The sequence below is a fragment of the Crocodylus siamensis genome, chromosome 5, assembly GCF_052110815.1.
Source record: "Crocodylus siamensis isolate JL-2025a chromosome 5, ASM5211081v1, whole genome shotgun sequence".
Taxonomy (NCBI): domain Eukaryota; kingdom Metazoa; phylum Chordata; order Crocodylia; family Crocodylidae; genus Crocodylus; species Crocodylus siamensis.
The window spans coordinates 167,888,839-167,903,309 of record NC_143399.1 but is presented as its reverse complement, the minus strand read 5'-3'; the positions used below and the strand labels follow the sequence as shown (position 1 = coordinate 167,903,309).

The 14,471-nt window shown below is 41.5% G+C and overlaps 1 protein-coding gene across 1 annotated transcript in view; it reads left to right on the top strand.

Moving 5' to 3' along the window:
* The first annotated feature begins 3,083 nt into the window (after nucleotides 1–3,083).
* The window catches only part of COL1A2 (collagen type I alpha 2 chain), a 48,707-nt gene continuing 37,319 nt past the window's right edge, over nucleotides 3,084–14,471 (top strand). The window contains exons 1-5 of the mRNA XM_090049806.1: nucleotides 3,084–3,326; nucleotides 7,260–7,277; nucleotides 7,911–7,946; nucleotides 9,400–9,483; nucleotides 10,829–10,885. Coding sequence (XP_089905932.1) covers nucleotides 3,084–3,326; nucleotides 7,260–7,277; nucleotides 7,911–7,946; nucleotides 9,400–9,483; nucleotides 10,829–10,885 — 438 coding nt within the window. The remainder of the gene's footprint in view (nucleotides 3,327–7,259; nucleotides 7,278–7,910; nucleotides 7,947–9,399; nucleotides 9,484–10,828; nucleotides 10,886–14,471) is intronic.

Below are 14,471 nucleotides of genomic sequence, written 5' to 3'. Positions count from 1 at the left end.
ATGAAGGACAGCTAATCAAAACAGTTCCTCCCTCACTTCTCCATCTCCCTTTCCTGTCTAGTTAAGACTGGAGCACTGCTGAAACACTTTTACCTGGCCCCCTGGGAGTTCTCACTGTGCTTACTACACAGTTCTTTTGTGGAGACAGAGTCTTGGCTATGTCCATGACTATCCCAGATCTATTAGCAGGGAGATAAAAAGCTCGTCACTAGAATGAGGGCTGGCAAATGTTGAATATTTGTGGAGAGAAGTGACTCCTCTCTCCATTAAGAAGACGTCTGTGCAAATTAGCCAATAATTTAGGCAGTAAGAATGGAGTGATGTTTGTTTAATTTTATTGTGGAAAGTAGAAGTGCAGATTCTGCTGTTCTTTTGTCACAAGATGCTAGGAGATGCTGTACCCTTTTGCACCCTATCCTGCAAGGAACTCTATGTAGCCAGGCCCCCCACCAGTGTGGGACCTCATTAATGAATCAGGGACACCCTGTCTTGAATATGCTCACTTAACTCAATATGCCCATTGTTTCTTGTCCTCCCCTGGAGTATCAAACCCAGATGCTCTATCACAGGCCCTCAGAGAGGAACCACTTTGGCTATGGCTCCCACACAGCAGCCTCTGGCCTATCACTGTAGCAAGTTGTTTTATTCACATATGGCTCCTTCTCTCCAAACTTTTCCTTCACAAACCCTCTCTGCCCTCCTCTCTGGGGTTGTTAAACTCCCAGTGAGTCACTTCCCTCAGCAGTTTCCCCGTAGTTGCAATTATTCAACAGGGCTAGCTGCCCCCTCTTACCCTTTACAGGGACAGACCTGTCTTGGCGTCCAGACAGCCTCTTCCCAGCAACAAGCTACATATCTCCTATTCTCAGTAAAGCACCAGGCCGTGCAATGGACCCAAATACAAGCTCTGCCTTTTCATCAATATAGACCATGTCATCACGAGACCAAATAACGTGTATTACATCATCCAAGGTTCATTCACCTGTACTTCTACCAATGTCATATACACTATCTCCTGCTTACAGTGTCCCTCTGCTGTATACATTGGAGAGAGGGGGCAATCCCCGCATGTAAAAATGAATGAGCACCAATTCAACAACAATTCCAGAAAAACACATGAGCTGGTGGCAAAACACTTTCATCTCCTTGGGCACTCTATTGCTGACTTCAGGGTAGCCGTTCTTAGGAAACAAGACTTTAAAACTAACCTGAAATGGCAAAACAAGAAATCATCCACCAACTGCATTATGTTATGTATGGTCTAGGCAGGGACTACAGATTCTTATCCCATTAACCTGGATTAGTTTTTGTGACCTGTTTGTCCCTGTGGGTTTATCATTCATTTGCTTCTCCCAGCAGTGCCCCCTCATTCCCCATCTCCCCTCCCTCCTTCCCTTCCCTGTCTTTTGCATCCAGGATAGATAGACCCCTCGGGTATTTTTACATATGTAAGTGCCAAAGCACCAGACACTTTGAAAAGGCCTGGCACTGTGACACTGTCAGTTGTATAAACAGCAAAATGTTCTGAGAAAATGGTGGTGGTGCACTTTTGAACTAAAACACATCAGAGGTACTGTAGTTCAAAAGCACACCGCTGCCATTTTCTGCGTGCTGTGCATTTTGCAGCTTATACAACTGCATGCAGCACAGCAGTTCACCTCAGCTCTCGTTCGGACCAGATCGATTAATTGAGTCTGCTCCGAAGCAGCGGATCTCTGGTGTATTACGGGACAAAAAAGTACATGTATAAATGATCTTAGAGGCTAACTAAAATCAGAGACATATAGCACAAGCTTTTGAGCTCACTTTGTCAGATGCTATTTGATACCTTGCTCTTTGCATGTCCTTTCACAGCATCTGATGAAGTGAGAAAGCTTCTGCATCTCTGATTTAGTCTCTAAAGTGCATCTCTGCCCTACCGTCTGCGGGACTTCAGACTAATACAGCTAACTACCTCTCTTAACTAGATAGGCCACTTACATACGAAGTAACTCAGATGGATTGGAATATTACTTTATCTGAAAAGATGCCAACCACCACTTTGGTATACAGTAATTTACATTCCCACTGAAGCAATTTAAGGGCTTTTTTTAACGGAGAAAAGGTCTACTAGGTCATAGAGTCAGATGATAAATTTCAGTGGAACAACTCTGTAAGTAAAGTGCTATTCCTTTTGAGTGCTAGGCCCTCAAATATTAATCCTTGGATCTCAGTGGAGTAGATCTGATACAGTTAAAGAAAAATGCTTCCTCTTATGTCCCCCTTCAATCAGTTTTCAACTTTTCTGAAGCCAGCAAAGCAACTTTGGATTTACCTCAATATCAGCAGGAATAAAAGTTAGAAGCTTGTAAATATAAAATAACTGAATGAGATACACATTGGAGATACGCATTATAAATCTTGGAACGGGCTACCTAGAGAAGCTGTGGACTCTCCATCCCTGAAAACTGTCAAGAGCGGGTTGGACAGACACTTAGCTGAGATGGTTTAGTCAAAGACGATGCTGTCTAAGCAGGGGAAGGGACTAAATGAGCTCACGAGGTCCCACCCAGCCCTTCCTTCCTGCATCTTGGTTGTGTTTCAGCCCCCACCAGAACTGATGAGCTACCTAAGATACTTGTTCTAGGCAGGCTGGAGGGATCGGGGGTCTTCCTGTTGGTGTCACATTGAGTTCCTCAGGCTGGTGCCAGGTGCTGGGATGTGCTTGGTTAAATGGGCTCCTGACTTAGCCAGGCTACGTGTAATGAGAGGTGTCTGGGCAGAGCCCTTTTCCTGGTGTGCAGCTCATCCTCAGCCCCCCTCTCACAGGCACTGCCCGCGGAGGGGCGAGGAGCGGCAGTGCCGCGTGTTGCCGAGCCGCCCTGGCCGGCTGGAGGTGACATGAGAGGGTCGCTCCTGTCTGCCGCTGTCGGCTCCAGCCCCAGGCTCGGGGCAGGGCGGCCGGCTCCGTCCCAAGCAAGATACCCTCGCCGGGGGCCCGCGCAGCTCCCTGCCTCGGGGTGGGGGCGGGGGCCGGGCCCAGCGCGCGCCCTCGGGGCCCTCAGCCCGCCGCCCGCGCGCCGACGTGTCGCTGCAGCGCGGGGATGAGCGGGGGCGCGGGGCGGCCGCCCGGCCCGGCCCGGGGGCTCCTTGCTCGCCTCTTCCGCGGGGCGTGCTGGGGACGAGCGGCTGCGCCTTGGGCGGGAGCCGCGGCGCTGGCGCCCGGGAGCCCTGCCCCGAAGCAGGGGAGGGGTGGGGGGGCTCGAGCCCGCGGCAACTTCGCCTTGGCGCTCGCGGGCCACCACGTCAGCGCCCCCGCGCGGGGCGGGGAGCGGGATTCACCTCGGGTGACCAGGGCGCCGTCGGGGCTGCCCTTGGCGGAGCGACCCCCCTCCCAGCGGGGCTGTGCCTGGGCGGCAGGGGCGGGCAGGCGAGGGGCACCGCGGTGCCCGCGCGGGGCCGGGCTGGCAGGACCTGGACAGCTCCTGGCTTTGAAGGCGCGGGCTGCGCGCGGCTCCTGCCCTGCCAGGCTGCTGCCCGTGGGCCCCGGGACGGGGGGGGCGGGGGGAGACGCGGCAGCGAGTCACATTTTCCTTTTTAAAGCCCCGAAGTGTCCACGTCCGCAGCGCATGGAACCAATTTAACACCCGCCCGCTCCCTCCCCCCTTAGTGCGGCGGCGGCTGCGGCCAAAGCTGCCGGGGCAGCTCGGAGATAAGGCGCACGTGACCGGCCGGGCCGCGCACCCATTGGCCGCGGGGCGGCCCCGGCACCCCCCTGCCGTATAAATAGGGCTGGTCGGGGCGTCATTCTGTTAGCGTCCCGGCAGCAGGTTTGGCTCAGATCGGAGTTATCCGCCACCACTGTATGTTTATGCCTGCGTCCCATAGGTAATATCTCAGCACTGACCGGGGGCTCTGCAACACAAGGAGTCTGCATGTCTAGCGACTAGACATGCTCAGCTTTGTGGATACACGGATTTTGTTGCTGCTCGCAGTAACTTCGTACCTAGCAACATGTCAACGTAAGTGCTCTCAGCTTCTTTGCGGGGGGATCTTCAGAGCCGGTGTCCGGGGCGCTCACGCACGTCTGGACCCCGGAGGCATCTGATGCAGTTGCCACGGAGGCAGGTCCCCAGCGCCCCCCCACTCCCAAAAGACCATTTTTCCTGGGATGGCAGGAAGCCAGGGAGACCCCCCCTCTCCCCACCCCACACACACACACTTCAAAAATCTGCCCGAAGGAGAAGGGAAGGTAGGGAAGGGTCTGCTGCAGGAGGTGTTACAGAGCAAGACTGTCCTGGAGCTACCAGCATTGGCCTTTTTTTACTTTTTGCAGAACTTAAGGCAGACTTTGTGTTGGGGGTGGGGGAGAAGCAACAGCTCACCCACTCCTTGGGATTTTAGGGCATTGTACATCTTTGTCCAGGCAGCTGTGGGCAGCAGGTGCCCTCTAGAGGGAGGTGAGGCATAGTGCAGGGGACCAGCTGCTGCAACAAGGAGTCAGGGTGGATCCGCTGTGGAGAGATGGCTGTGTCTGGCTCCACATGCAGATGCCCAAATGTTAAAGGCTGTGGTGAGCTGGGGCAGCTGAGGAGTTGGACTTTCACATTTTGAAGAAGGAAAAATACTCATGGGAGCAAATCAACCTCATCCTGAGTAGGAGGTGAACTGTCCCTGCTGGCCTTGCCTCAGGGAAATGCTGTGCTCTCCCCTGGCACCCTCACCCAGTTGGAGGATAGTGCTCGCTCCCTATATTCAAACCAGACAGGAGTGGTGCTACCAAATGTGTCTCTTAGTTGGAATAAGAACTTTCCAGTGTCCCCTTGCTCTATGCTGGGCTTCGAAATTCTATTCTGTATTGTCACGGTTCTTCCTTTTGGCAACTTTCTTTAAAATGGGTTTTGTCGACCCATGCCCAGTGGTTTAGAGACCGCCCGGTGATTCAGACCTTTGGTATCCAAGGCCATGTGTAGGTTAAATGAGGGTCTTGTGTGAAGAACACTTTAAAGTGGGTTAAATGCTTCTGTACCACTTTAATGGAGTTGTCATGGCCCAGGATCTAATTGGCTAAATACGTCTCTGCCAGGGTATTCCTGCTAATAGTGCAGGCATGCGGTACATGGACTCTTCATCACAATAGCCCAAAAGCCAATGCCAGCAATTAATCCTAAAATATTCAATATATTACATGTAAGCAAACTCTTGCTGCTACAGATGATGCTTTTAGATAGTAACATCTAGATGGGGCTTTTAGATTGTGATATCTTCTATGAGGGAAGGTTGCTCTGTTTAAAAGTGTTAAGTTTTTTTTTTTTTGCTGTGGTGGCTAATGTCAAGTTATTAATTAGACACATGGATGGAAAAGACTAAAGATGAAAAAAGTTATCCTTGTGGAATCTTTAACACTACACTGACTCCTGTCATACTACACACTGGTGATGGATTTGACCCTTGCTACTCCTGGACTGAGGCTGGCCTCAGCATTTTCCTCCCTCTGGTGGCACTAAGAAGTAGTAACACATTTTCAAATCTGGATAGAACCTTTGAAAAACTGAAGGAGAGTTGCGTGGAAATCCAGTTACCAGTTAGTCCTAAATTTCCAGCATACTACACTTTTTTCTGAAAGAATAGCAGAGACTTTAGTGTCATTAAATCATCCTAAGAGCTAAAAATTTTACAGTAAGCTAACTTAAATAACCAGTGGTCTTAGAGTATACCCTAACTATTTTACAGCATTTGTTTTACTTCTCAATATTCACCTTGGATCAATCTTTCTGTTACAATGCCAATGGCTGGTATAATCTAATTGATGATAATGTATTGCCAAACTTAAATTTTACTAGAAGCAAATTGGATTTAAAAATCAGTTTTTATTGTGGCTAAAGTGTAGTATAAAATATATTTTAACATGCTCAATTTTGACGCCAACTAAATTATTTTTCCCAAAGTTGCAGTTTAAAAAACTGAGATTGAAGTGAGAAAAATTAGTTTATGCATGTTCATTTGTTTGGCTTTGAAATAATAAAATCTATAAGAACTGTTTGAACAAATTATTTTGTCACCCCAAATTATATAACTATACAAAATTAAATTATTTATCATTTTAGTAACTGATGATTTCAGAATTCTCTTTGAAATTTTCTGTTAAATGTAGCTGTAGCCATTATGTTTAGAATTGGATCAGAACTGCTGAAGTATTCAAGTAGCCCCACCCTTCCCCTCCTCCCCACTTCATACTAATGAGCCTGGGGCCATTCAGAAAAGAATTAAGTTATTCCTTTACATTGGTGTGTTTAAGTCCATCAGTGTTGCTTGATTTATCCCTGTATCCTCCTCCTCAAACACAGGCATATACTCGTTCTCACATAGAACCCAGTCGTTGCTTCCTTGGGAGATCTGCCTAAGAAAGGGCCGATGGATAACATTACTACACTATAAAATATAGCATTTGTTTAACTATCAAATCTGTTTCTCTACATAAAATAACAATGATTATGATTATAAGCCTACATTTTAATAATGTTAATTAAATGTTATTTTTACAAGCACTGAAATGTAATCTCTTTAAAGTTATTGTAACCTAAAATTAACTTTCTTTTTTTTCTTTTCTTTTTTTTCCAGAAGCAAATAAGGTCAGTATCATTATTTTTCATTCACTACACAATATTCAACTTAATGAACAGACCATGTTGCTTTTTTCCGTAAGAACTGGCATTTACTAACCTTAATTCTAAGTTGTTCATGGAAAAGCTAGTGATCATTAAGACCTGAAGGGGCTCTCTAGGAATGTACCCACCCCAAATTCGCAAATGGGCTGGCCTTTTTTAAGAGACTGCCTTCATAGGTGAATATATAATGAGGCAATAACATAGCAGTTTGGGATGGAGAGAATATACTTTAAAGCCAAAGTACCACTCTAGACTTCATTGCATCAGAAGGATTATGGATGAATCCAGGTGTAACATTCATTTACACCTTTTTTGGTATGTTGTAGTAAATATAAACTGGTTAGCCTTCTACAGAAATACTTAGCAGATATCTATATGTATTAATAATCTATCATAATAACACTGTATAGACTAATCCTCCTACTTTCCTTAGTAACTTTATAATTATACTCAGTATTTAATACTATGTATGTTATACAATACTCTATCTTTTTCACTGAAAAATAAGATGAAGCTCTGTGTGTATACATTATATTTAATATGGTAGTGCTTAGGATGCAATCTTCAACTAACTTCAGTTTTGGTTTTAACTTTCTATTCATTCCTTTTTAGGCAAGTGCAGGACGGAAGGTAAGCATATTTCAATTATTCAGTTTAAAAAATTTGGTGACGTTAAATTCTGTGAGGCAAATTAATATTCTGTTGGATATAGATCCAAAAGGAAGTTGCTGGAACTTCATGTTTTATTGTTTTTTTTGCTTTGTTTTTTTTTTTCTGGTGTTAACCAGGTTAGCATCACCAGACAGCTTCTTAAAAAAGAAAAAACAGCTGGTGGGCCATGGATTTACACTGCTGTACTTGGGGGTAAAAGAGGACAAGAAGCCAGTTATATTAATGAAAATATCTTGATAACACCCAAGTAATCAATGATGCATAGAAGTTGCATAGTGGTACTAACCTGGATCTGTGGTGATAGGGAGAATATTTACTGCTTTTATAAATAATGTGTGTTTAGTGATTTAGTTATTTAGCCGAGAGTCAAACAAGTCAGTTTCTGTTTTCACAACTATTCTCTGATAATTCATCTTCCATATTAGTTACAGTCTGTTGTTCTGCCTCTGTTACAGGAAAAATCAGTTACATCTATGAAAATCACTATAAATGCATGTTCTGTAAATTAATATTCTATGGTTACATGTTTCTCTGTATTTTGTTGGAAGGCTATACCGCAACTTACATTAAGGTGTTTTTTGTTCCTTGCAGGGCCCAAGAGGAGACAAAGGGCCACAGGGAGAAAGGGTGAGGAACCATGTCTTGGTATTCATGTCTTTGTCCATCCAACAACTGTTCTGCTATAACAGGAGACAGCTAACCTGATATAACCATTAATATGCAATTAAGTTGTCATCTAGTGTACACAATTCTGTAAAAGCTAAAGCTACCTGTAGGCCAAATTTTGTTGTCGGTGACATGTCTACAGCCTTCTAATGGCCACTGTGATTGCAGAATGAACTCGGTTTGGCCTCGTAGCTCAGAAATTTAAAGAATAATTTTCAGCTGTATACCATGGAGATAGAAAAACTGATACTCAAAGCTCATTCACAGTTAACTTGATCTGAAGTTCAGAGCAGACTAAACAAAGCTGGCCATGATAAGTGTTCACTGACTGTATGTCAAATAGAGAGGCTTAGAAAATTATTAGCGGTTAGATATCTGCTCATTTTACTGGCCAATAAGCAGAATGTCATTTTCATAGACTTTGTTATATTGCTGTAAATTAAGATAATAGACTATCTAATACATATAAATAAATATACATATAATACCTGGTATTATTTCTACCTAAATCCATTTAAGAATGGGTTTTCCTTTTGGTAACAATCTGTATTTTGAGACCTGTACAAATAACAGGCCCAATCTTGCTCCATCTGAAGTCAGTAAGAAATTTATAATTGATTGAATCTGGAATGTGGTTGTACCCAAAATATAGATCAGGTGAATTGCTGTCTCATACATGTGAGCAGAACTTAATTCTTTCTACTCAGTGATGTTGAATGAGTACAAGACAGATGGACAGATTTGGCCCAGATTAGTTCCAAGCAAGCAAAAAAGCATGTAGAGTAACAGAACAAAGAACTGTTTTTCTCATGTTATTTCATTTGTGAATATATAGTTACTTTGCAGGTATATTGTATTAGCTATATTTGCTTTGATAAAGCTTTGCAAACATATACCTGCAAAATGGTCCTGCCATGAATTTGATCTCCACTTAGCATCTTGGATTGCAGGGGAAATTTTGGATTCTCACTTGCTTGTACATAGTAGGGTTTCATGCCTCTTTATATTGCACCTGCAAAAGGCTTACTTTTCAGTAGGCAGAATCCACCTTCTGTGAACACACAGATGTCTGAATCAAAATCTGCCTCTTACCAAGTAAATGTAAGTGTGTGTACAAACTGTAGGTCCAAAATTTGAACAAGATGGAGATTTGAAATATCCAGTTTAGGGTTCACATTTGATGAACCCAGCATAGCCTGTGTAAATTCCATGGGCTAAAGCACAATAAAGGTATTATTACAATAAAACGAGTTGATGGTTGTGACTGGCAGCTTTCAGAACTTAGCAGTTTGTTAAAGTAGTATATGTGGCAACATTGCAGGAAATGCTGTAGATTCTCACATATTAATAATTTTAACAGTTTATAGATATTTCTTTGTTACTTTTAATGTTCATTTCATATTTATCTTTTTAGGGTCTTCCAGGTCCACCAGGCAGAGATGGTGAAGATGGTCTACCAGGGCCTCCAGGGCCCCCTGGTCCTCCAGGTCTTGGCGGAGTAAGACATCCAGACTTTTTATTACTGTAGCTGATCATATGTGCACTGGGGCATTGAGTGAATGCCATTATTTTTCTCTCAGAAGCTAAAATCACTGCACTTTTTGCAATCGGGGAAGCTATTCCTTTGACTTTGGATCCTTTGGTTCTATTTGATTGAACTCTTCAGGGAATATATTTCATGTGGATAAATTGGGAGCCACATTGAAATTAGTAGGGCGGTCAGCACATCTATGAAGAGAGAATTAACCCTTTCACTCCCTCCAGTTTGTGCATTTTATTATTTAAGAATTAACGAAATGAAGCCCTATTGATTGAACAGATGGGCAAACAAGGCAGTACTGTACAGTTGGCTTCAAACAAGAGGAAGTTACTACTTTACCTATTTGCAAAAAATTTTGTAGCTTTTAAGCTAACTGGTTATCACCTTACCTCAGATTTTTTTCATTTCTATCAATAGTCCTGTCTTGGAGTGCAAATGACTGGCCTCTCCTATAGGATTTTTGCTGAAACAATGTGCATTTCCCGTGTTCTCAGAAGGACACCATTTGTTTGCTTTAACTCTGAGGGCCCTACATTACCCTGCACAAGAGGCATAAAGTCATTTGGATAATGTCTTACTAGCTGGTGCACTTTTTCTCTTCAGGAGAAGCAGTGATGCTGTTTATAGCAAACTTAAAACTGAAATAAAAGTTAAAGCAAAATAAAAGAAAGTAGAGCAAGTCCAAGCAAAACAAGATTTTTAATTTACTCTTACAGAGCACTTTCTTTTCCTTCATCAGTAATTAAATAATTTCATGTAAAAATAATAATAAAAAAACTGCAGAGCCTGTACTGATGAAAGCTCAAAGTCCAATGCAGTCCTCATGAGAAGATGAACACCTCTGAGGCCTTTTTAAAAGCTGCAAAGACCCACCTCCTCATCAGTCTTGTAAGAGGTGGAGCTTAAACACCATTTAATTGATATAGCGGTTAGTGTATGTAATCTCTGAGATTGGGAATTGTCCAAAATGGTTTAGATGATTTAAAAATATTTGCTCCTTTTAAATGGGCCAAAATTGTATATTCTCAGTGTTCAATTTGCATTACTGCAGTCTTTCACAGCTACTATTAATAAATGTTTGAGACTAATACATGAAAGAAATCATTATATAAGTAAAATTGATACTTTTTGAAAGTGAACAAACAAAAATAGGTTTGGTAAATATTGTCATTGAAAACAACTAAGTCATTTCAAGTCAATTAAAATAACGTATAACCCAGGAAGCATAGCACATCAGATCTCCTGATACTTAAATCTGTTATTAATAAAACTCTTATGTGTTGAACCTTTTTCTCCCATACAGAACTTTGCTGCTCAGTATGACGGAGCTAAAGCAGGTGACTATGGCCAAGGACCAATGGTAGGCAATTTTTTGGGTTTTTTTCCCTCATTTGACAGCTTGTGAATACTAGAGTTTTTATTTAAATCCCTTTTCCATCTCTTAGCTTAGCAGTGGCAGAGACTGTGTGTGTGTGTGTGTGTGTGTGTGAGATGTGGCATATTTGAAGTGAACAGGCAGCACAATGGCAGATGGGACAGGGGACAGAAGGCAAAGCATCAGATCAGGCAGGGAGCAGAAAGTTGAGCAGCGGATGAGTCTAGTCCTGCACCCTCCCGGAGTGCCATCCTTATTTGTGGGATGCCTACCAAAAAGGGTTGGCCCCCATTCCTAGCTGATCACAACTGGAAGCATACTTTCAAACTGATTGAGTGACCATGCCATAGTCTGCATCATAATACAAACTTGTCTCTATAATGTAGAGCAGTATTAAATATTTGTACTAATCTTAAGGCCCTATCCTCAGCTAGTGTATAGCAATATATATTTCCCTCAGACTGTAGCTCAAGCTGGGGAATCTTACCTTTAATTTATCAGCAAAGTTCATGGTTTAATCTTGGATAAAATGTTAGTTTGATTTGATATCACTTTCCCCATAATGAGACAGAAGACAATTGCATTTTGGGAATGAAGGAAGCTGACTATAAAAATAATCACAGTCATGCAGATAGAAAGAGAACTCATCTCAGCACCATTGATATGATGAACTTGTAGGAACAATTTCTCTCCCCCAGTGTGTATAACTCATTTGGCGTAGAAAAGTTTTAATGGTGTCAAATGGAAGGACACAGTGTGCTCTCTTAATCTAGTGTCAGTGTTTTCACACCTAAAAGTAGGTAGAAAAAATAGATATGCACAACTTCCCTTGCAGCCATTTTAAGAGAAAGTAAAATATAAATTGAACTTGATTCAAAATAAGGGAAGGCCAGCCTACTGCCTACTGGATAGTCTGCAGAATGGGCATTTAAGGAGTCTTTTACCTCTCCATATAGATTTGTAATTGCATTTACATTACAGCACATCTGTGCTACATGTACATGTGGATGGCAGAATTTAGCTTGTAATCTGTTTTCAGTTATTTCTGGGTAATCTGATTGATGGAAATGAAGGTTGAATTTTGTACTATGTCTCCAGGAGCAAATATCACATAGTGTCAGTGATGTTGCTGTACCTAATCTTAATCAGTGGGTTAAATTCTGCTTGACTTCACAACTGTTCAGCGAACAGCAAAGTTACTAGTGGATCCAGGGGTGTGATTCTGAGTAAAATTTGTACCCAGCTGGTCACGCTGATCAATATTAGGGTTTACTGCCTGTTGTAATTTCTGAAAATAGCTTCGCTTTGAAGCTTTAATAAAAATATATTGACAAATATACCTGCCAGTAATATTGGCTACTCCATTTTCTCCATAATCTACCTGTGTTGCTACTGTCACATTTCTCAAGTGAACATAAACTCCTTCAATAGGTCATAACATATAGTTTTACTTTGGCAATGTATAAAGAAACAAAGACAAGATTATCATTGGACTTTTCAGCAATAGCTCTACGGTGGGAGGAAAGCATTTTTATCTGAGCATCAAGATTCCATGCATTTACCCCTGACAGGAAGTAGGATTTGATTCAAAAGTGTCATTTAACAATTTTTTCATAAAGCGTGAGCAAATTTGTTTTCACCTGACACCAGCACCAGTAGATTCTACATGCAGCAAGGCAATTACCTCTTGTTTCTTCATACTTTTCACTTGTGATAGTTCCATATAAAACTTCAGCCCAATCTTAAAAGCAGTCATTATTCAAATATTTCATTACCTTCAATGGGAATTTTGAATGTAGAATAAATAATTGGGCAGAATGAAGTTATATATGCTCAGAGGTATCTATATTGTGCCCCTGTTCAACAAACATATGGTCCCTAATACACCAATAACATACATAACCTATTGCATGACTATAATGGAGTACCCTTGAACAAGTCAAGGTTTGTATGTAGAGCGGATAAATGATGATCTGGAAATGATGATCACTATTATGATAGATATGGCATGAATACCTTCTTTTAACTTCAGTAAGAATAATGCAACCATGAGTAAGAAAAATGGATTCAATTACCATATTCCAAAGTATATGTACTGTTATAGAATATCATACATTTTTTATCTAGCAAATTCTGGTTGGAAGGGGTATTTATTACTTGCTTCCAAATGCTACACAAAAAAAATGGAAAAAGCCAAATGTAAAGCTTAACAAGGACCTACTTTGACCTGAGTACTTAATTCTGAGGTTTTTTGTGAGAAGTGGTATATAGACCTTCTGAAGAGCAGGGGGTTTATCCAGTATTAATATATACGATGAATGTACTGCCACCCACTAACTGTAGGCTCCAGAGGGCAGTGAACACAGGCAACATGTTGCTTAAAAGACCCCCTTTAATGTTGTTCATGGCCACAGGAAATTTTAAAAAGTTAACCAAGATTGACAGGAAGTAAAAAAATAAGATATTGCCCATGGCATCTTTCGTGCATAATATTTTGCCCATGGGCCAATGAAGGTTGAGGACCATTTCTGTAAGGAAACTTCTTCTAGCCAATAGGCACCTATTTTTTCCACTTTTTCATTTAATTATTCACACTTTAAGATAATGTAATATTCCCCACATAATCTAATAAGTTATTACATCAGCTTTCATTTTGTTCTCAAAACTACAAATATTCTGAAACATATTTTTAGAAGACTGTAATCCATTAATATTTAATTGTTTCAGATAAATTGCAAAATACTCTATCTAAAATGCGATTTTTTGCAAGATATACATTTAGAATAAGGTGGAATACAGGGAGATTGTTTATTTGTTTTTATAGCATTTAGTGCAGTTATGCATTAGTCTCTTAACAATCCTGTTGAAGAATGGTAGTCATCTATGGGCATTTTAGGGCATAATTTGGTTTCCTAATGTTAGTTTAGCAGAGTTAAGTTTTTAATACTTAACAGAGTCCTTTGTAAAGTGGAAAACACCATAATTGGAATACAAGATACACATTTGAAAAAGCATTCCATTCACAGTATGTATACAATGGTTTTTCTAAATGATATACAAGCAGGGGGGTTTCAATTCGTGCTGATACTAATATTTTTAATGGTTATCTGTATTTTTTTTTTTCTCTTGGTGCCTGCCATTAGGCAATTCTTATTTTCAACATCCTTTCCACTACTTTGAAAAATTGCTGGCCAACCTGACAGGGAAGTTTCATTCTAGTCTTAATGGCTCATTTGTGGGCACATGCACAGTCCTGGCATTATCCTTTCATTCTGCCTGTCTCCATAAGAAAAGAGCAGGCAGATAGAAAGGAGGAATGAACCAGTGTTCAGAAACAACTGTATCATATGTTCATTTGCAAACCAAAAAAAGTCTAATGGTTGGTTTGTCAGCCACAGCAGTGTTTCTTTATTGACTTCACTATATCATATGTACATTATGGTTTATGATGGTTTGATGGCAGATGAAACAGAATTGGGACAGCTCTGCTTTTGATGGGCTGTGTGCTTTCAGCAAGATCATTTAATTTTGTATCTTTCAGGATAGCTATTGGACAGTGACAACAGGAATG